This window comes from Ipomoea nil, unplaced genomic scaffold, assembly GCF_001879475.1.
Source record: "Ipomoea nil cultivar Tokyo-kokei standard unplaced genomic scaffold, Asagao_1.1 scaffold0878, whole genome shotgun sequence".
NCBI lineage: Eukaryota > Viridiplantae > Streptophyta > Magnoliopsida > Solanales > Convolvulaceae > Ipomoea > Ipomoea nil.
Genome location: NW_017617306.1, coordinates 315410 through 338812, shown reverse-complemented (window position 1 = coordinate 338812; position 23403 = coordinate 315410). Strand labels below are relative to the sequence as shown.

At 35.2% G+C, this 23403-nt stretch overlaps 1 protein-coding gene across 4 annotated transcripts; it reads right to left on the bottom strand.

Moving 5' to 3' along the window:
• Window positions 1–125: 125 nt before the first annotated feature.
• On the bottom strand, window positions 126–6243 carry LOC109179196 (B3 domain-containing transcription repressor VAL2-like). Of its 4 annotated transcripts, none has more exons than XM_019328756.1 (14): window positions 6017–6243; window positions 5774–5853; window positions 5457–5594; window positions 4872–4953; window positions 4695–4796; window positions 3923–4575; window positions 3729–3825; window positions 3163–3337; window positions 2938–3014; window positions 2419–2838; window positions 2281–2330; window positions 2029–2142; window positions 1883–1950; window positions 126–1167 (listed from the first exon to the last, which is right to left on the bottom strand). In XM_019328756.1, exons 3-14 carry the CDS (start codon window positions 5567–5569, stop codon window positions 368–370), a joined length of 2751 nt encoding a protein of 916 aa, XP_019184301.1. In that variant the 5' UTR covers window positions 5570–5594; window positions 5774–5853; window positions 6017–6243; the 3' UTR covers window positions 126–367. The 4 variants fall into 4 exon arrangements, with proteins under 4 accessions (XP_019184301.1, XP_019184298.1, XP_019184297.1 ...); XM_019328753.1 differs by having other exon boundaries at window positions 5779–5853; XM_019328752.1 differs by having other exon boundaries at window positions 5779–6243.
• Between the last annotated feature and the right edge of the window lie 17160 nt (window positions 6244–23403).

The following is a 23403-nucleotide window of genomic DNA, read 5'->3' as shown; positions in this document are numbered from 1 at the left end:
CAACTATACATTTTATCCAATTTAATCCTCGACTATAGTGATTTTTCTTGAAACACGTGATCATCAACTATGAAACCATTCATGGCCAGCAACAAGATTGTTTACACTTTTCACAGTTCACAGTCAAGTTTCAGTAAAATCAAATACCTTCATGTATGTTAAATTATCAATACAACCATCCCTTTGATAGTATCTTTAGGTGTATAACTTGAGGTGCAATCTGTATGATCAAACTACTTGGTAGAATTAAGCCTGCCTAGCTATAAAAGGAATCAACAAATACGAGAAAATGACAGACCAAGTTGCTGTTTGGTTCAGTGTGGTGGCGCGAGCATGAAAAGTATATTCAGATAATGGGAATTCTTGATTAAGGCTCTTTTGCGGATTCGTCTCGTTCAGAAAGTTCGTCACAAAAATCGCTGTCATGTTCTTCAACTGCAGTAGCATTACACTGATCCTCGTGAGCTTGTACCTCGTTCTCTCCAGCATCTTGGGGAACCACCGCCTGTGATCCCGAGCTTCCTTGTTGCTCAGAAGCCAGGCTCATTAGACCATTCTGCTTTAGATAATTCTCGAGAGGCAAGCTGGCTCGTTGAAGAAGACTCACCATACTAACACGGGACGATGAACCTGCAACTTCTCTGTCCGGGTGACAGTTCAAGTCTAATGGCGCTTTCCCTGATCCCGATTCGGGAATCTTGTGAAGCTGATCGCTACTTTGCCCACCACTCGGTTGTAAGTCACTCCCCGATCTTTCTTTCTCCGAAAGATGCAGCTGCACTTTCACTTGTCGAGGAATACTGTCCACCTCTGCCTCCTCCTTGGCACCCCACACGAACTGATTCCTCTGGGCAAGTTCTGCTTCCCGTTCTGATTGGCGTTTCTTCTTGCGCATCATTAGTGTCTTGAAACGGCGTTTCACAGTCATGCAAACATTGCACGAACACGAAGGCTTGTGCTTGCCCTTCCCGCTGGGAGGTTGGATGCATACAATGCAAGAGCAGCCAGGGCGATGCCTAGGGTGTTTAGTGGTTGTCGCCACCGAGGAAGACCCAGGCTCCTGCACATCATCTCGAGGACCTCCACCGTTTGCCTGAGCATCCACATCACAAGAACCCTTTGTGTTTACTGACTTGTGGCTTGTAGCATTTCTTCGTTTCTTCAAGTCTGTGCAACAAACCAAAAAATATTGTTATCTTAATACTAACAGAGCAAATACACACACACACACACACATATATATAGAGAGGATTATTTTCAAATACAAATCCCCCTTAAAATACAAACTGTGTGCATGTAAGTGTGTTAATGTGTGCACGAGCTTTGATGGATGGTTGTGATTTTTGTTCTCCTACGCGTTGTGTGCATGTAAGTATATTAATGTGTGTACGAGTTTTGATAGATGGTTGTGATTTTTCCTCGTACGCGCTGTGTGCATGTAAGTATGTTAATGTGTGCACGAGCTAATCCCAACAATTGTTGGCAGTGCGCTCTGTGTGCATGTTAATGTGTGCACGAGCTCAAGTTTGTATTTTAAGGAGGTTTATATTTGAATGCAACCCTATATATATATATACAAAGTAAGGTGTAACCCCAGCCAAGATAGCTAAAGATACTAACTTATAACCACAAGATCACGAGTTTGAATCCCGGTCAGCTATGGGCAACCTAAGCTGGTTTACCTCCTTGTGGTCATTTGCTGGCTAGGGTAAGGCGGGGTTTACCCCGTGCGGCAAAGGGTAAGGCGGGGTTTACCCCGTGCACACCTTGGGTAGTGGCTACGGGTTTCCCTCATCACCCCAAAATGATTGAACATCGTTCCACAAAAATCAGCTGGCACACACTATCAGCAATTTTTTTTGGAAATATGTTATAAACATACCTTTATCCATTTTGAGAAGACATTCAAGCTCTTGGGGTGCTAACTCATCTGACGCAGAACATGAGCACCTAAGGACATAAATACTTGAAAAATTAGAAAAGTAATTTTTTGCTTTAATACAACAGCTTCACATTCAAAGGTCTGACCTGCCAACATCCCAAATATTGTCCCGACATGTCCACTGAGGTGGTAGAAGATACTCAGCTGGAAGCCTTCTCCATTTGAAGCAATTATCACATTGAGCCCATTGTTCCTGCTCCCTGTGTTACCAGTTTTACCAAGCTAACTCATCTCACTCTTATTGCTAACTAAATGTATCTATAGGCAGAATCACATTGTAACTCCTAGGACCGATCATTGGTGGTCTTTAAATGCAGTATCCTAGTATATCTTCTTACCCGGATAAGCGGACAGTAAATATACTTCTCTTTGCAAAAACAGGCGGTTCCTACAACACCATAAGAAATGAGGCAAGAATTACATCTGTAGAGAGATTTCAATAACTATTCAACAGTAATGCACCGAGCTTTCCTTACTTCATATTCTTCAAATTCGTGGTCCTCAATCATAACAGTACTCAGCCTAGCACTGAGAGGTGGACGGAGCATATCTTGTATCTCTTCCCAGGAAAGCTTCAACTCCAAAGCATCTTGCCGGTCCATAAGCAACCTCTTACTTTTTGAACCTAAATTTCGACTTCTTTTGCGTTCTGAAGTCATGAGTGATAGGGAATGTGGACCATCCCCGTTCTTGTTGCCGATCTTCTCATTTAAGTACCAGCTCAAATCCCCGCCACTTAAATGTTTAGACGATGCGTTCAGAGAAGCCTCTCTGCTTCCTCTGAAGGATTGAAGCATGCCAGAATAGCCACTCATTATAGGTACGCTCTCCGTGACAGCTGAGAAGAAAGTTTCGTTTGAGAAGGCACCACAAGGTATGACACCTAAGTTTGCATCCTGCTAGGAAAATAAATGCCACTTATTAAATGTCGGGATGTGTACTAAACCATTGAACCAATTGTATCTTGAAAAAATGAGTTAAAAGAAGCGTGTTACCTGAGCTGGGATAGCATTTGATGCTTTTCTGAACCCCATTAAAAGCTTTCCTTCGGGATCCATCCGACTGAAAATTACTGAAATGCATAAACTTTGACAGGATGAGACACGAAGGACAAACAAAGCTCAAAATAACAAGTTTATGAATTCCAAAGACAACATTTTCTTATTTAACATGAGGCAAATGGCATCATAAACGAAGGGCATAACACATTTCAAATATACCAGTATCTCCCGCTTGTAATTGCATGGACTGTATGCAGGGGGTTACTCCCTCTAAAACATACATTCTGCTATTATTATTTGGCCAAAATCTGAACTGGAACACCCATTCCTTCCCCTTTATATCCTGAATCCTTAGAGGGAGGCCTTCTGGTTGAGAAATTGGCGGAAAATATGCCTGAACCATTTTACAAGTTAAAATAAACACTTTGGAGGGAAGATATTGATAACAAATAAATAAATATGATTGGGTCGAGGCCGGTAAAGGCCAAGTCCAGAACCATGTGGCTAGGGGGATTGTTGGGCGGAGGCCAGTAAAGGGCCAAGTCCAGCACCCTGGCTCTCGAAATTGTGTGGCGGTATAAGGAAATAAAGTTGCGTTTTCGCTATGAGCTATAGCTTTTTAGCATAGCAGTAAGCGTTTGATCCTAACAAATATAAATAAAAGGAAAAGGGGAAGGAAAATCTTTTTTGGGAAGATAGTTGATATAAAATGAGAGTCTTGGGTGAAAAAATAGGTGCCCATTATATCTTGGTAAGAAAAGAATAAGCACATAAGAGAAGCTTACTTCGGCACATGCTTTTGGAAGTACCAAACGTCCAATTCGACCAGCATCACTAGCACTCAAGACCTTTTCAAATAAAGGTACAATGGTGGAATTTGAGCTTCAGAAGCATATGGTAAAGGAAACCATTTACAGCATTAACTATTAGATCAAAGTTAATGAAACCAATTATTAAATTGAATAATCATTAAGGATACTCTCCCGATATTTGCTGCAATTCCTGATCCGTTATCCTGGGCCAGTAACGTGGAAGCAACTGATTCTTTATCCTTCCTTCGACAGGTGGCCTAGCAACACGTATCTGTGGAACCATGCTAGCAGTTGTCTCCAATCCAGCAGCAAAGGAGGATTTTGGCGGTTTGGGAACAATATGGCGAGACCTAGACCCTTGTGCAAAGGAAGAAATCATCTTGCCCAATTCCCGTTCTTCAACTACTGTCTCACCACCAATATTTGCGTTGCCTGAAGGAACAGACAGTGATATACTTAAGTTGGTTTGAACCGGGGATCCAGGCACTTCCTTTGCCCCTATATGTGTATTATATAGTTTGGATTTGGAGGGTTGAGACGATTCAAATAATCCTTGGTTGAAGTTTAACGGGCACGTGCTTCCACCTTCCCCGGTAGGATTAAAAGCTTCTTCCAGTTTTATTTGGCAAAGTGGGTTGCTTCTAGTATCATATTGGGATGGAAGAGAAGGTTTACGAGAAAGACTTTCGGAACCATCATCAAACTGCATATTTGTTGTTTTCTCGATGTTACAACCATTCATTTGACTTCCCCCCGATGTTGAATGTTCTTCTCCTAGACTATTTGCAGTACATCCTTTATCTTTCTCTTGAGTTAGCGTCTGCTCAAAAAGGGAGAGACAACAGTCAGAGATTAAGAATCCTCGTAAGACATGGATATGATTATGTGATTATGTTTCCTAGCTAATTCCTAAAGATTAAGGGGATAAATTTATCTTACGTTGTGAAGTTGAGAACTTTTCACACAGCTGATGCAACTCACGCCACCACTCTCGAGCAGTTCAAGCAGAGAGCTAGAAGCAATACATCCACAGTGAAGGCGCTGCCAATATCAAAATCAATCAATTATTTCCCCTAAGAATCGAGATTAAAGTATGACCCGAACCAGCAAACTCACCTTTCCACAAGAACTGCACTCCCTCCAACCGGTGTCATTTGAGTGGAACACATCGCAGAAGACTAGTTGTTCATAAGCAGTCCTGAGAAAACCCAAATTCTAATGTAATATAGCCTCCTTCAAAGAATTAATGCAATAAAAATAAGAAGAGTTCATAAATTCTGCCTACAAACATCAAATGGCATAAAGACTTTATCCATAGATGATCGTAACTTCTAATTACTAATATGTCACTTGGATAACAACAAAGGATGAAAATCAATGGGTTTGCCACAATCAACAATGAAACCATATGATAACCTGATTGCAAATGTAATTACCCATTGTGTTTATACGTTCTAATCTCCTATTGCATGCAACCAAACATGATCCTAGTACACCTCAAACCAAGAACAGGAAACTAAATTACAGATTAGGACAAAAAGAAAAGGGGGAATTGTTTAAGGAACCTTTTTTACATGGAGATAACATTTTCCTAAAATCATGCACGTAAATCCAAGTAAAGGATTAAGCCCTCAAAATCTGGAGATCCTTGTATAAATTGAAATAATTTTAAGACATGGATAGATAAAATAAATGAATTACCCGCATGTAATACAGAGTGTGGAAAGTTCACCAGATCGCAGTGGCCATCCTTTCTTCCACTGGACCAATGAATTGGCCCTGCAAAGCCCATTCATGCACTCCTTCGAACCCATTCCTCGCCCCAATTCTCACCAATCCCTAACAGAAACACCATAGTTCTTCAAGATTCAACACAAAAACAGCCAAAAGAACAAAACTTTAACAGAAAAACAACCAAAAACATCAAACCCATTACTCCAAACAGCAAAATTAATACGCATATACTGGAGACATAAGCTAAGGGGAGTGTTTGAACAGTGTGTGAAACTGAGAAATACCGTACGTGAAAGCTACTGAGTTTCCGGCAGATATTTTGGTTGCGCCCAATTCTCATAAATCCCTAATAAACCTCCAGAAGCTGTCATGATTCAACACAAAAACAACAAAAAGAACAAACCTTTGACAGAAAGCCCAGAAAAAGGAACCAAACCAACTACTCCGTACAGCAAAATTATAACGCGTGTACTCGAGAAACAAGCAATCAAACGGGATAGAGCAGTAAAATCAAGGAATTACTATACGTGAAGGCTACTGGGCGGTGGTAAGAGGTGGAGGGGGAGGCGGTGGGGGTGAAATTTGGGCCGTAGGAAAAGTTGTGAATTGGTGGAGGCAATTAAGAAAAAATCTCCATGCAAAGAGAGAGAGAGAGAGAGAGAGAGAGAGAAATGGGAAAGGAAGAAAAGGAGTATAACTGTAAAACTGTGAAAAAGCAGAACACTAGTGTAGTAGTGCATGCACGAGGAGAGAGAGAGAGAGAGAGAGAGAGAAGACGGAGACTTGAAGGCTCGCCCAAGGTCGCCCGCCTTTCCCTTTCGGCTTCCATTACGCTGACGTCCATCTTACTCCATAATTATTTTTCCTTTTACATAAATTAATTTGTGCAATTTTTTGTTGAACCGAAAATGCCTATATCTCACGCCCAAAAATTTAACAAAGAAATGAAATTGTCAAAAGAAATTTTTTCTTTAATGAGTACTTTGTATAAAATTGACAAAATTTAAACTTTTAATTTATTTCACTTTTCATTGCTCAATTATAAAGTATTTTTACATTTTGTTCTTGACTTTAATTTTTATTACTTTTATTATTTTACTTTTTTAAGCATGTAGTATATACGACGAGTATTGTCTACAGAGTACAATTCTAGGTCGGTTCCGGGTTCGGATTCTAAGTCTAATTTAGTAGGAAGAGCTCGATATACGTGACAGTCGATCAGAGGAGTCCGAGCTAATAGCTAGTGAGTATAAATAACCAAAAGTCCTCCCTGACAACAATAAATGTGGCATTTCTAGGGGATTTGATGAGACAGGTCCCGAGCCGACGGCATGCGCGGCACGTGGAGGTCATGCACGGATTCAGGATGAGGCACAAGAGACCTTGGCCACGTGCCTCGATATTCCTGAGCACACAACGTTATGCCACGAGACACTAGTAGGTTGGTCTGACCTAAACAAGTCGGTGAGCAGAAGGCTGTAAGGCCACCCACGAGCTTACTCTTCGATTAGACCTATGAGCACGGAAGGTCGGGAAGGCATGCCCTTTAGGTCGATCGTGGTTGGGTCGAGCTTGACCCACCCCAAGAATTCGTTACCAACCACCGTATAAGCACAGTGCAACAGTGCCCGGGAAATAATCCCCATCACAAACATTATCACTACTAGGAAACAGGGTATTACTGATATACCTTTTTTACATAACAAAATAGGTTGATGACTACCAATGTCAAACAATTGTTTTGAATTTTGGTAAAATTTTCTAACATACCACAAAATACATGGATAACTAAAGTTTTTCAATTTGCACGTGGACTAGGAGCAAAATATGAAAGCTTCCGTCTAGCTATGGTAACTAAACCTCCTTATCTTAAATTTAATCAATTTTTACTTGCTCTTCAGGGGTATGAGCAGATCCTTGCCTCTCAAAAAGAAGAGAAAAAATATATTGAATATAATCAAGCACTCTTTAGCCAACATGGACGTGGACGTCGCGGGAGTTTTAATTCAAGAGGTAGAGGATTTACTCCGGCAGGACGTTACAACAATATTGGTTCCAATAGCTTCAAAAAGGATCAAAGAAATGAAATTGTACAGCAATCAAAAGGTGACAAACCAACATGTCAAATATGTGGTAAGCTGAATCACATTGCTCTTGATTGTTGGTGTGAACAAAGAAAATTGAATATATATTTAGAAATTCAAAATTCTGGGTACATGTCAAATATCAATGGGGTGTAAGTACAAGTCTCTGGATGTCCTCTGATTCTTCAATTGGATGCCTTGAACACTCCACCATTGAAGGGCCTCCGGGTTTCAAGTGGCTTAATCTTCAAAGAAGGGCTTGTATATATAGCTTGCTCTTCATTGAAGGGCCTCCGGGTTCAAATGGCTTGATCTTCAATGGAGGTTTGGATCAACAGGCATGATTGGATTGGAGGAGGGGGGCTTTTACTTTCAGGATCACATTTTTATTTGATCTCTGAATAAACTTGATCTTTCTATGCTTTTTTCCTAGGATGTGTGTGATTACATAGAAATGAAATGCCCTATTTATAGCTGTAGGATAGAGAGTTTTGATAAGCTCAAACTCTTTTGATATTATTTAATTAACAAATTAGATAATAATATAATATCAATATTATCCAAAATATTTCAAATATATTCAAATATACTAATATTGATAAATAATCAATATTTATCAAAATTTAAGTGTCTACAGTTGGTATAGATTTGACTATTCCTATCAATCAGAAGATCTACTACAAGCATTGACAACTCTCACCTTAGACAACAATGATCCTTCTTTTTACATGGACTCGGGAGCTACAGCTCACATGAACAACAATGCAGGTATTTTGTCTTATACAAAACCATATAAAAGAAATGATGTTATCTATGTTGGAAACAGAAACAAATTTGATATAACACATACTGGAAATGCATGTGTTGGAGAATTAAATTTAAAAGATGTTCTTGTTGTTCCGGAACTGAAAAAGAATTTAATTTCAGTAAGTAAAATCACTAGTGATAATTTTTGTACTATTGAATTCACACCATCTGATTTTGTTATTAAGGATCAAAACAAGAGAATAATAGGGAATGAGCATAGTCAAGGACAATTCTATACTTTGGAACCTGGTTTTCAAGAAGCTTTATATTCAATAAAAGGGGACAACTCATTTTCTTTGTGGCACCAACGCCTTAGACATCCAAGTGCAAAGATTTTATCCCTGTTAAAAGGAAAGAAAGTCATTGATGTCACTAATTGGAAAACTAAGTCATCTATCTGTGCTAGTTGCCAATCTGGAAAGAGTTGTAAATTACCTTTTAATTTGAATAATGATATGTCTAGTTATCCTTTACAAAAAGTTCATTGTGATCTTTGGGGACCAGCTTCTACTGTTTCAAATTAAGGATTTTGGTTTTATGTTATATTTATAGATGGTTTTTCAAGATTTTCTTGGTTATATCCTTTAAAGAAAAAGTCAGATTTTTTTTCTTTGTTTTCAAAAATTAGTAGAAAATCAATTTGATAGAAAAATAAAAAATTTTCAATGTGATGGTGGTGAAGAATTTAACTCCTTTGATTTTCTCTGTCATATTAGTAATTGTGGTATTCAGCTCCAGGTTTCATGTCCTGGAACACCTGAGCAAAACGGAGTGGTCGAGAGGAAGCATCGGCCCATTGTTGAGACAGGTTTAACTATGTTATTTCATGCTAACTTACCTTTATTTTTATGGGTTGAAGCTTTTATTGTAGCTGTCTATTTAATCAACAGAATGCGAACTTTAGTTTTACACAATCAATCTCCATACTCTAAACTACATCACAAAGAACCAAATTACAAAAGCTTACGAGTGTTTGGATGCTTATGCTTTCCTTCTCTAAGACATCAAGGAGGTAATAAATTTGTTAAGAAAACTTATCCTTGTGTATTTACTGGTTATAGTCCTATTCACAAGGGTTATAGATGCTATGAACCTCGAACAAAAAGAGTATATATATCCAGACACGTTGTCTTCGATGAAGGTAAATTTCTCTATAAACCCTCTCCTCAAGAAGCAATTCCTATGCCATTAGATTTTGTTAAATTTCCAGCACATGATGAATGGTTTAAAGTCACTCTTGAAGCTAAACCTCCAAAGGTGGGAACAAATGCAGAGTCAGCAACTCAAACATCTATTATAACTACTACTGGTTGCTGTGATGAAAATAATGATCATGACGGATGTTATAATGATAATAATGTTGAATCTCCTGATAATGATGGAGTTTTGCCTGATGTTAATGTGCGTTATGCAGATGAAACCTTAGTTGCAGCTGAACCGGTAGATACACAAACTCTCACTTTGCTAAATGACTTGCCTGGGCATATTGTTGATACACATATTAACAATAATGAAAGTGAAAATTATGTTCATCCTCAACGCCATAGGCAACCTCCAAAACATCTACAAGATTATAAATGTCTATCTCAAGTCGAGTTACCTATTGAACCTCGAAATTATCATGTTTCTCTAAAAGATCCTCGATGGGTTATGGCTATGAAAGAGAAACTACAGGCCCTTCACTCTAACCAAACCTGGTCACTAGTTCCTCGACCTCAAAATGTAAATGTTGTTGCGTCAAAATGGATTTATCATATAAATCAACGAGATGATGGATATATTGAGCGCTTCAATGCTTGTCTTGTTGCCCGTGGTTTTACACAAGTCTTGGGTATTGATTTTGATGAGACTTACAGCCCAGTTATTCGTCATACTACTATTCGTCTTGTGATAGCACTTTCAACTTCTCTAAATTGGTACATGAAACAACTGGATGTGAAGAACGCCTTTTTGCATGATTTAAAGGAGATTGTGTATATCAAACAACCCATGGTTCTGTGGATCCACACAAACCTGATCATGTGTGCCTTCTTCACAAGTCCCTTTATGGGCTAAAGCAAGCTCCCCAAACTTGGTTTGATCGCTTATCTCGGTTTCTTCTTCATCTTGGTTTTTATTGTAGTAAGACAGATTCTTCTTTATTTATTTATCGTCAAAATTCTGTTACAATATTGCTTCTCATATATGTAGATACATATTGGTGACTGGAAATAATGACTCCTTCATCTCTAACTTAATTTATCAATTAAGTGCAGAATTTGCTATAAAGGATCTTGGATGTATAACATTCTTTTTAGGTGTGGAAATTAAATACTTTAATGGAGGAATCATTCTCTCTCAAGGCAAATATATCAAGGATCTTCTCAACCATACAAGGATGATAGATTGTACTCCTAATGCTACGCCTATGGTTCTCAAAGAAAAAGAAAATATGTCAAAACAAAATGGTGTAGATGCTACTTATTATAGAAGTATTGTTGGTGCTCTTCAACACCTCACATTCACTCAACCAGACATTCAACATGTTGTCAATAAAGTTTGTCGATTCTTCAACCCCCCCCCCCCCCCCCCCCCCCCCCCACACACAGAACTACATCTTAAAGTAGTCAAGCGAATTCTTCGGCACCTTAAAGGTACACAAGACTATGGCTTACGGTTCATTTCTAAAAGTCCTCTCTCTTTGTATGCTTTTTCATATGCCGATTGGACAGGTTGTCCCTTAACCAGAAGAAGCACAACAGTTTTTGTGCTTTCCTAGGTGATAATTGCATTTCCTAGTGTTCAAAGAAGCAACCTACAGTTGCTCGATCTAGTTCAGAAGCAGAATACAGGTCCATGGCTTCCACCACAGTTGAATTAACTTGGCTCACTTTTTTATTACGAGACATTGGCATCCCTTTGCTTCATACTCCACAATTATTCTGCGACAATCTCAGTGTTTTTCATATGTCGGTTAATCCTTTTTTTCATGCGAGGACAAAGCATATTGAAATAGACTACCATTTTGTTTGAGAAAAATAGCTATGGGTCACCTTGTCACACGGTTTGTGTCATCTTCACACCAAATAGCAGATATTCTCACCAAGCCCTTACCAAAGGCACCTTTTATTTTCCTTCACGACAAGATGGGACTCCACTTACACTCCGTCTCCAACTTGAAGGGGGCTGATAAGGAAGAAAAGTTAATTGAGGAAACAAAATATTTCACAAGAGGAAGGAAAACAAATATCACTGCATAAAATCAAGAAAATATTGAAAGGAATCATTATAATATCTTGCCTTTTTAGATATCTTGATTTTTTAATTCTCCTTTCTCTTTATATATAAGTCTGTCCTATCTTATGAAATATGCAGAAATTGAATACAATATTAAGTTTATAAGAGTTTTTCAAATTTGTTTTTAATGTTGAGCACTAAGAGTATAGCAAAGAGATAAAATTGAACACTCTAGTATTGAGAATTTCATCACTACATTTCAATCATTAAAGAATCAAAAGTAAAAGTAAATTCAATACATTTGATATAATTATCACAAAATATAATGATTTAATTTTTTTTTACCAATATTTCATTTTTTTTATTTACATTGTATTTGACAATCTCTAATTCTAAAATAATATATGAATATGTGTGTTATATCTCTCATCTCTTTGCTTATTTCAGTTAAAAATTATTAGGTGTCTCTTGTGAAACGGTCTCAGATAAGACCAACACATGTGATAATTTACACATTTAATTTTTAAACTTTTAAAAACATACAACTTTTGATCTTAAGTATCTAAAATGACATCATTTTACAAAATCTTCATCATATTGTATTTAAAGGTATTTTGATTATTTTGAAAACAAAAATGTAACATTTTTGAATTGGATGATTAAAAGTATAATAAATTAAAGTTGATAATCAAAAGTGAAAATACTAAGTAGTTTAGAGTAGAAGATTAGAATTTTTTTTTGAAATAATAGTCTTTAAATAGACAAATAGTTATAGATAAAAGTTGGTATTTTCCAAAGTGGCTTAAGATTTTCAAACGTCACAAAATATATACATGGCATGGAAACCGCCGGCTAAGTTGGTAGTTGGTACAATTTTTAATTTTTTTTGTTTTATTAATTCTTATCCTGTAATATTAATTAATTAACGTTAAGTGGAAGTTGAAAAGGTTTGAATATCTTGAAATAACATAATTTATAATTTAATCTTTTAATTTTGAGCACAATAATAAGTTAAACTTTTAATTAGTCCTCCAAATATATTCACTAGCTAAGTGAAATAATTTCATCAAATAAACCAGGGATTAAATGGTCGAAACACACTTCTCATCAATGGCGGTGATTAGTCCCCTGCACCAACAAATTCTGGCTCCGCCCCTACTTATCATTACTCTTGAAAATTTATGTTATATACCAAAATTTGTATTGTATGGACAATCATTTATTAATGTTTATGTTTAATATATTGAAAGTTTATTTTTAATGTATTATATATATATATATATATATATATATATATATATATATATATATAAGTTTATTTTAGACAATATATTAAAAATGAAAATGTAATATACTAAAAATAAATCTTTAAAAAGCGAGTATATAATACACTACAAATAAATATTTAGTATAATAAAAATGAACATATATACTAATAATTCATATTACAAATTAACAAACATTATTACATGAATCATGATCAATAAGCTAATAAAAAATATATATTTAATATACTAAAGGGGTAGTTAAAATGTTAAATGCGTGGTTTTAACTCAAAAAAATAAAATGTCCTCATTACAAACTGGTCTTACGTTTCGATCATTTGACGATGACACGACAACAGTTTAAGATTCTCTATTTTTTTTTTTTTTAATTTTTTGTTTTTGTTTGGGGGTTTAAAATAATCTTATTAAATATATGAAGTGATACAAATAAAAATGAAGCACTTGGGAAGAGCAAAGTGGAGTGCATAATTAGCATTGCATTCTGCTTCTACACGCGACCTCAGACATGTCCCATCACACGCATACAAACTGTCTTTTGCGGCTCTCCCATTCACTCATTCTTCTCCACGCCGCCCATACGCTTCCATACAGTTTTCAGAAATTAAAATACTTTTCAAAATTAAAATCATTACGTATATGTGAGGGTTTTTTTAATAAGTTACATACTGGTTCAATATGTATTTTTCTTAAATGACATTTTTTCGTAATAAAAATAAGAATACTTTGTTGCTGTTTGTTTAGATAATGATGGTTGAATTAAAATGTTATGAAATTGGAGAGAGTGTATGAATGGCGTAGCAGGGACTAGCATCATGCAACTTGCCTTTTTTAAAATAAAAAATAAAAATATGTACATCCAACTTTGAAGCATGCTCCTTTCAAAATAAACTTTGAAGCATGCGTATTGTTACAGCAAGCCCATTAAGCATAGATTTACAAATTATTGGTAAATTATACCGTGCATCAGGTCGCACAATGCATTATACACTTTGATCTAAAACAACATCGTTTTGTATTTTTTTTGCGTGTCTGCAGTTAACTTCTTAAAAAAAAAATTCGTGTTTCAAATTTATAGAATTGTATAATAGAAAACACATAATTTTATACCTGAAAACACAGAATTTTATACCTAAAAACACAAAATTTTTATAACTGAAAATTTCCATGTTTCGAATGTACAGAATTATATAATAGAAAAAATAGAATTTTATACCTGAAAACACAGAATTTTGTACCTGAAAACACCGAATTTTATACCTAAAAACACAGAATTTTTATAACTGAAAATTTCTATGTTTCGAATGTACGGAATTATATAATAGAAAACACAGAATTTTATACCTGAAAACACAGAATTTTATAACTGAAATTTCTCATGTTTCGAATGTACAAAATTATATAATAGAAAACACAGGATTTTGTACCTGAAAACACAGAATTTTAAACCTGAAAGCACATAATCTTTTTAAAAGGATAAAAATCCCCTGTTTTGAATATACAGAATTTTATACCTGAAAACACAGAATTTTATACCTAAAAACACAGAATTTTATAATGAATACACATACATTTTCGTCACATTAATTCTCAACACAACTTAACAAAATGACGTCGTTTTGGGAGGCGCAGGGCGCACATTGCTATGTGCGCCCTGGTGCACGGTATAACGATTGCAAATTATTCTGTGGACATTGATCCATCTTGTAAGGTGGATTCGAGTTCAAATGTTAACATTTTTTTTTGTTAGATCACGAGGTGTCCTGAGCCGGCCAAATGTTAACAATTTACATACTAAATGTTTACAATTTACTTTTTAAAATTCACAATTTGTATACTATGAACACACAATGTTAACATATATGATATATGTAATTAATTACCTTGTTTTGTATTCACAAGTACCTTTCAAATACTGCAATTACACAATATTAACATATTAGGATTTGATTACCGTGTATTGTATTCACAAATTCCCTTCTATTATTGTTATGTGTTTTGATTTAGAAATACAATTTATATTATAGAAATTCACAATTTCAATACTAAAAATAAACAATTTATACATCGTTTAGGACCATGATTCACCTTACAAAGTAGACATTGTTCCATGGTATAACAACTCGCATAAATTTTGAGGAGTTTTTGTCAAATTACGAGGAAAGAGGAGAGAGAACAAAAGTAAAACATTAAAAAAAAAAAAAACGAAAACCACGATTATAGGAAAAAGGGAGAAGTGTCAAATAGGCTCATTTACTACTGTCAAGTGCTCAATTCCCACCACGAACTAAATTAAAGGCTAATTAACCACACTTACCTACTAAATTTGTTCAATTGACTTTTTTTTTTTTTTGCAGGTTGCTAACAGATTACCAATTTAATTAATTAAAAAATAATTTAAAATTAAAAAAAAAAAAAACCGGAATTTCAGCCCCCGGCTGTCCGGCGAGGATAGCCGGTGGCTGAGTATTAAACAATTGGACCTCAAACATGACAGTCGTGACTGTCCTCGCCGGACAGCCGGTGGCTGAAATTCTGTTTTTTTTTTTTTTTATATATAATTATTTTTTAAATAATTGAATTGGTAACCTGTTAGCAAATTACAAAAAAAGTCAATTATCTGCAAAAAAAAAAGTCAATTGAACAAATTTAGCAAGTGTGGTTAATTAGCCTTTAATTTAGTTCGTGGTGAGAATTGAGCACTTGAAAGGAATAGATAAGCCTATTTGACACTTCTCCCTAAGAAAAAGATGTTTAAAAAGCTTTTTGGGTGTGCATCTTACGTTGAACACGCGAACATGAGAGTGTGTTTTCCTTTTCCCTCCCCACAAAAAGCCACTAACCTTGCAAGAACCTTTTATCTTGAAAAAATATCATTTTTAGTCCCTCGACTATAATACTTGTATCAGTTTTAGTCCTTGACTATTAAAATTTTCAATTTTAGTGCATGACTATTCAATTTGTATCACATTTGGTCCTTAACTATTAACATTTTCAAATTAGGTGCATGACTATTCAACTTGTATCACATTTGGTCCTATCGTAAAATTTTTTTGTCAAAATTCTGACTAAGTCACTAGTGACGGGCTAATATATTTAATTTTTATTTTAAATATATTTTATTTTATTTTATTTATAAGTGCATAGTACATATCGGGTTGATACATGCATTATGCACACGCCCCAAAGAAGTACGCACATACCAAAACATAAAATTGTGAAAAAAAAAAGAAGAAGAAGTGCGCCATGCACACGCCAAGTATCACACGCACACACCCACGGACCTACTAATTCATCTCAGAATTCAAAATATAATTAATTATTTAGATTAATAGGATCCCTTATATTATGGAAAATATTCTATTTTAATATAACCAAAATCAAGTATCATAATACAGGTGGTCTTGGATTCAAAAACTTGAGCAGATTTAATGTGGCGCTCCCAGCAAAACAAGGATGGAGATTATTGACTAATCCACACTCTTTGGCTGCACAATTATATAAACCCCGCTATTACCCGAAATCAGACTTCCTTTCAGTGAAGCTTGGAGCCAACCCTTCCTACTGCTGGAGGTCTGTACTTGCAGGCCAAGATTTGTTGAAGCAGGGTTGTGTCCGTCGAGTGGGTAATGGTGCAAATACCAGCGTGTGGAATCATCCGTGGTTACCAAATGTAGAAGATCATTATATTCATACTACGTGTTCACCTGATGATGAAGACAGAACTGTGAACACGTTGATTGACTCTACAACACACGACTGGAACAGACAGTTGATTCATAATGTTTTTGATCAAAGAGATGCGGAGCTCATTTTGAAAATTCCAGTGGCTGATCAATTTGAAGATTCTTGGTGTTGGAGGGGAGACATAAGGGGCATATACTCTGTAAAATTGGGGTATAGACTCCTGACCGAGGTTGGTACAACTGGAACAGAAGCATGTGAAGTGTGGCGGCGGTTATGGAAGCTTAAAATACCTCCTAGTGTTCAAAATTTTTTGTGGCGCTGCATGCATGGTGTTATTCATACAATGGCTACTTTGAGGAGTCGAGGAATTGAAGCTGATATCTCTTGTCCATTGTGTAGGCAGTCAAACAAAACTCTAATGCATCTTTTATGTGAGTGTATGGTCACGACTCCATTATGGCAGGATATAATGCAGTGCAATTTACCAGATGATGTTACAGACCTTGCTGCTTGGATGGCCGGTAATGCAGTTACTGATAATGCCTTCAATCTTAAATGCATTGCTTTATGGTGGTGTATATGGCGGAGCCGCAATGAGATTGTTTGGAATCATAAATCTTGGCAGCCAACACATATGAAGATGGAAGTGGCACGACTTATGCATGAATGGCAGGAGAGAATGGAAGCTTTGAAAGGTGGAGGCGCAGGTCAGGTAAATTCATCTGTGCCAAGTTCAGTGCCGGCAAATACACTAATGATCTATGTGGACGCAGCGGTTTTTCCAGCCGCACACGAGGCTAGCTACGGTGATGTGATTACACAAGCAAATGGTAGCTTTGTGGCAGCGAAGAATGGCCAGGTACGATGCATGGATGATGTTCATTTAGCTAAAGCCATAGCTATCAAGGAAGCTCTCTCCTGGGCCAAGGAGAGGGGTATTTTAAAAACAAGAATACACTCTGATTATCAGATGATATGTAAGTTGCTTAAAGGCTCCTTACCAGACTATACCTATGCAGGCTGTATTCTGAGTGAATGCCGGGATCTACAACGACACTTTGATATAGTGTCTATTCAGTATGTTTCGAGATCAGTGAATATAGCTGCTCATGCATTAGCCATGGCGGCACGTTCGCAACCTGATCCTCTTATTTGGTCTACTTCCTTACCGCATTGTATTGAGCACTTGTTTTAATGAAATTTGGTTACGTGGTTTTTCAAAAAAAAAAAAAAAAGTATCATAATACAATTACTCTTTCACCCTTATCTTCTAAAACTATCCTTAATTAAATGCTAGTTGGCTTTTAATCATATTCATCAATCTAACTTTTTTAATGGTTGAGATGACATCTCATGATCTCATCTTATTAGGTGATCTCACTGGATCCTATATATATATATATATATATATATATATATATATATATATATATATATATATATATATATATATATATATATATATATATATATATATATATAAAAGAGCGCTCATATGTGGCGGGGTCTTACGGTGCGGCGGTGCGATAAAATTCCAGAATACACCAACAGTGTTAACAATATGCACCAACAGTGTAATAAAAACACACCCCAATGAAATGTAATAAAACATCACAAAATACACCACAGACTCAAAAAAACACACCATATAACTCACCACCCCCAATGGTGTATTTCCGAACAGTGTATGGTGTTTTTACTCACACCTAATGGTGTGTGTTTGGTGATGCAGGGCCCTGTTTACTCTGTTTTGTGTGGTGTATTTCCTAACGTTGATGGTGCATATTTGGTGAACTATTGGTGTTGCCGCACCGTAAGACACTGCCGCACCTGAACCCGCCTCTATATATATATATATATATATATATATATATATATATATATATGTATATATATATATATGTATATATATGTATATATATATATATATATATATATATATATATGTATGTATATATATGTATGTATATGTATATATATATGGTCATTAGGTGTGGCGGTGTGGTCGTATCTGTATCGTTGAATTAGTTTAATCTAACGGCAATGGTAATTCTGAGGATTTTCACGCGTTTTGGTAAGTGGGGGCGTTATGTTAATTACAGTGGTCATTTATAGCGGACGAGTTCCAGAATACACCAACAGTGTTGACAACATGCACCAATAGTGTAATAAAACAAACAACAATGTGATTTTCCCTATTCCAGTGCTTTATGACGAGTTTACCCTTGCAGTTCGCTGGGTAGGAGAATGTGCGCGAAAATACTAGATGAATCTTGATTAATATGATTCATTGGATCTATGACCTATAATTGACCATATTGCCACACCTAACAACATGGTCACATGTAATCACCCCTATATATATATATATATATATATATATATATATATATATATATATATATATATGTGTGTGTGTGTGTGTGTGTGTGTGTGTGTGTGTGTGTGTGTGTGTGTGTGTATTCAAATGAGGACAAGTATATTATAGAGGACTGTGAGGACATATACAGTGTGTGCCATTAGCCGGTATGTTGTGTGCATGGCCGAATGTAGTCGTGTGCCACAGTTTGTATGTCGCGTGCTAGATTTGTTAATTTATAGAGCCTGAGTTCGAAACCTGATGTTTACATTTATTCTTGTGTGTCATTATGTATTAAGTTGTGTGCTCATTATTTGTCCTCACAGTCCTCTATATATTGCTGTCCTCATTTGAACTCAACCATATATATATATATATATATATATATATATATATATATATATATATAGTGAAAGGTTCCCGTGCGGATGTGCGGTGGATTAATGTGCGTGAGATTTGTACTCAATGTTCGTGAGTGTTGTGCTTAATGTGCCTGAGATTTGTACTTAATGTGCGTGAGTGTCTAAAATGCAGCAGAAAATATTGATGTCAGCTTCTTCCCCATCCCCAATAGCCATTCGCCCCCTCCCTGATGATGATGATGCAGAGGCGAGCTATGGTGGTTAAAAATTATGGGAATAATACAACAGAAATCCACATTTAGCTGCTGTACAAATTTTACTGTGCGTGCGTCATTTATATAAACATTCAACTGCACTGAAGGTAGCTGATAATCCAGAATCCATGGCCAAATTGAAGGAAGAAGTAACAAGAAGCTTGGGCGTTAATGTGCGTGAGTTTCTGTTCTGCTTCCTTCTGAGCTCGTAATTCTGAAATACGCACGCACATTAAGCACAAATCTCATGCACATTAAACACAATACTCAGGCACATTAAGTACAAAACTCACGCATATTAACATGACGCACATTAAGTACAAATCTCAGGCACATTGAGTACAAATCTCACGCACATTAAGTATAAACCTCACGTACTTTAATTCACCGCACATCCGCACGGAAAGCAACAAATGCACCTGATCCCTTCCCTATATATATATATATATATATAGGCGGGTTCAGGTGCGGCAGTGTCTTACGGTGCGGCGATTTCTTACGGTGCTGCAACACCAATAGTTCACCAAATATGCACCATCAACGTTAGGAAATACACCACACAAAATAGAGTAAACAGAGTCCTGCATCACCAAACACACACCATTAGGTGTGAGTAAAAACACCATACACTGTTCGGAAATACACCATTGGGGTGGTGAGTTATATGGTGTATTTTTTTGAGTCTGTGGTGTATTTTGTGATGTTTTATTACATTTCATTGTGGTGTGTTTTTATTACACTGTTGGTGCATATCGTTAACACTGTTGGTGTATTCTGGAATTCCGCCGCACCGCCACATGGTAAGACCCCGCCGCATATGAACTTTATTCTATATACTAGTTTTTTACGCGCATTGCGCGATTGGTATAATGCCCAATATTTTTTTTAATAAGTACTTTAAAGTATATCAAGGTAAGATTATATTGGAATTGTTCATGCATAGATAATTGAATGTTAAATTTACGTATTTAAATAGGCAATTCTAAGTTTACAAATTCAAGATAATATAGTCAATATTAATTATAATTGTCAATAAAACAATTGTATAAGTATTGTTGAAACCAAATACGTGATATAAAGGAGAGCAAATAAAAATTAGCCCATAAAATATTAAATATATACTAATATTGAAGAGCTAACTGTTGATTACCAAACAAGGAAATTGCGAGATAGTTTCCACTTCAATTTGTTGTGTGATTTGATATTGAATACTCTTTTTGTCAATAAATCCCCCAATTAATTAATATGATTAGCTTAATTATATATTTTTTTATTTTTTTAAAACTATTATTATTATTATTATTATTATTATTATTATTATTATTATTATTATTATTATTATTATTATTATTATTATTATTATTATTATTATTAAATATATATATATGTATACCCTTAGTTCATTTTACATGTTAATCTAAACAGCTAATTTTTTCAAATATCTTTATACCAATCGTTGATATAATTCGCTGGTCAAATTCGCTTTTTCAAATATTGTTTACCAACCGTTGATATAATTCGCTAGTCAAATTCGCTAATATAATCCGCTAACGCTAACCGCTAACTACTAATTGTAAAAAAAAGGACATTACGAGGTAGTTCTCACTTCAATTTGTTGTGTGATTTGAATACTCTCTTTGTCAACAAATTCCTCAATTAGTTAATATGATTGACTTTATAAATTATATTTTTTAAAATCTTTTCATGGTATTAATAAAATACTTAGTAAATAAATATATAGCATTATTTTTTATTATAACTTTGATATTTAATTAAAAAATAATGCACAAAAAAGATATTAGACAATGTAGTGAATATAATCAATTGATGAATTTGAATGTAAAGAATTTTTACATTGGAGAAATATAAACACAATATAACTAATAAAATTATTTATCTTAATTAATTTATTGATAATGAATAATTAGTTTTTAATAAAGACATTGTAGAGACAATGTAGCGAATATAATCAATTGACGGATTTGAATGTAAAGAATTTTTATATTGGAGAAAAATAAATACAATATAACTAATAAAATTATTTCTCTTATTTAATTTATTGATAATGAATAATTTTTTTTGAATAAAGACATTGTAGACACATAATTCTAAATTAAAGAAATGTATATGTATTATTTTTTGTTGTAGCTACTAAATTATTATTTAATTTAATTAGAGCAAAATAGAGTACTAATTATGCCAATATTGATTGGAATGGGGTTCGAACCTAAGACCTTTCTTATTAAATCAATGAGTAAGTTAACGGTAAACTAACAGAAATTTACAGAAATATAATATTTAACGGAAAAGTTAACGGATAATCATATTCATTAAGGATAAATTAGGAAATCTTAAGGAAAAATTAAAATCTGATCAATCTGAGCCATTCATTTGATTAAAAAATTTGACCGCCATTTTTTCTACCCATTATAGGCCTAACTCTCTTGGGCTCTTATTAGTATATATATATATATAGTATAGAAGTATATATATATATATATATATATATATATATATATATATATATATATACTATTTTCATGTAACTAGCGTAATATCGGGTAATTAACTTAAGGTAGTTTACTTTGTTGTAGTAATTTGTCGGTATACATGAATGTTGGAAAAATAATTTCTTTGTATTAATTAATCAATTAGGCAAGGAAGCACAATGAAGATTTTGCAATTATTATTATCTGCTGGCTAATCTTCAGGTGCATAAATAACCCCCCATATCATGTTCTCATCCTCTCCCAATCTTATCTGGCATGCCATCATCATTCATCATCTACCTTAACATCACTGACTTAGCCCCTGTGCACATGCAAATTTGTATGCATGCTTTCTTCTAAAGCTACTTACCTTTTCTTCTTTAATCAATATTATATTCTGCTAAACAGAAGCCGTTCCTGCATTCTTATTCCTCAAATTGTCTTGCTTCACCTTCTAAAACAGTATAAATAATGTTGATGAAAACAGATAATAAAAATAAGGCTAAAGTGTTATTTCGCACCCTGAATCACGATTTTTTATGCCACACCCTGACCTTTCATAAACTACTGTTTCGAACTATAAACCAAATTTTTTTTGTCGCCTAGCCTTTTTTGCAGGTCTCCTACAAATTTCCAGTAATAATATGCTGATCTAGAGCTAATATGCTGATGTGGAGCTGTTTTACAGGTTTAGTGGCAAAAGCCGCTGTCATCGTCCCCATCCTAAATCACCCTGTGGCGACGACGTTTTTGACGAGCATAAAGTTTTTTTTCTGGCGTCTGTTCCAAATTGACTTGGGTTCCTCCGTTGGCTCGATGACTTGAAGGGTATAAAACATACTCTATTGCCTTTTTTTTTTATTGAGTTGTTGTTATTGTTTCGGACACATCACCGTACCACGCTCGCCGTGAACGCCGCCGCCGCCGCTTCTCCTTCTTCTTCCTCTCATCCTCTCAGGCTCAACAGAAATTAGAAGTTCAATGCTTAAACATCTTTTCTTTTTTCCATTATTAGGAATTGTTAAGTCCATCTTCTGTTATTCAAAAAAAAAAAAAAGTCCATCTTCTGAAGAAATATGTGAATACCTTGCTGTTACTAAATAAACTAGTTATCCACCCGTGCGATGCACGGACAAAAAATAAAGTAAGTATATATATATATATATATATATATATATATATATATATATATATATATATATATATATATATATATAGAGTTGCACTCGGGTGCGAACGGCTCGCCCAGGCGCGAAATAGGAATGTATTCTGTTCGTCCACGTGTCCAGATCTAATGGATGAGAAACACTGATTTTTTAAAAAAACGCGGTGGCATTTTCGTAAATAATTGAACATCGAAGTGCAAGTAAAAT

Excerpts from the sequence above, each read along its gene's own strand:
- LOC109179196 (XM_019328752.1), bottom strand. The coding sequence starts at position 5,569 with ATGGGTTCGAAGGAGTGCATGAATGGGCTTTGCAGGGCCAATTCATTG. Across the intron at positions 3,015-3,162 it reads ATTACAAGCGGGAGATACTG|TAATTTTCAGTCGGATGGAT; the intron begins GTATATTTGAAA and ends TATGCATTTCAG. Across the intron at positions 2,331-2,418 it reads ACGAATTTGAAGAATATGAA|GAACCGCCTGTTTTTGCAAA; the intron begins GTAAGGAAAGCT and ends ATGGTGTTGTAG.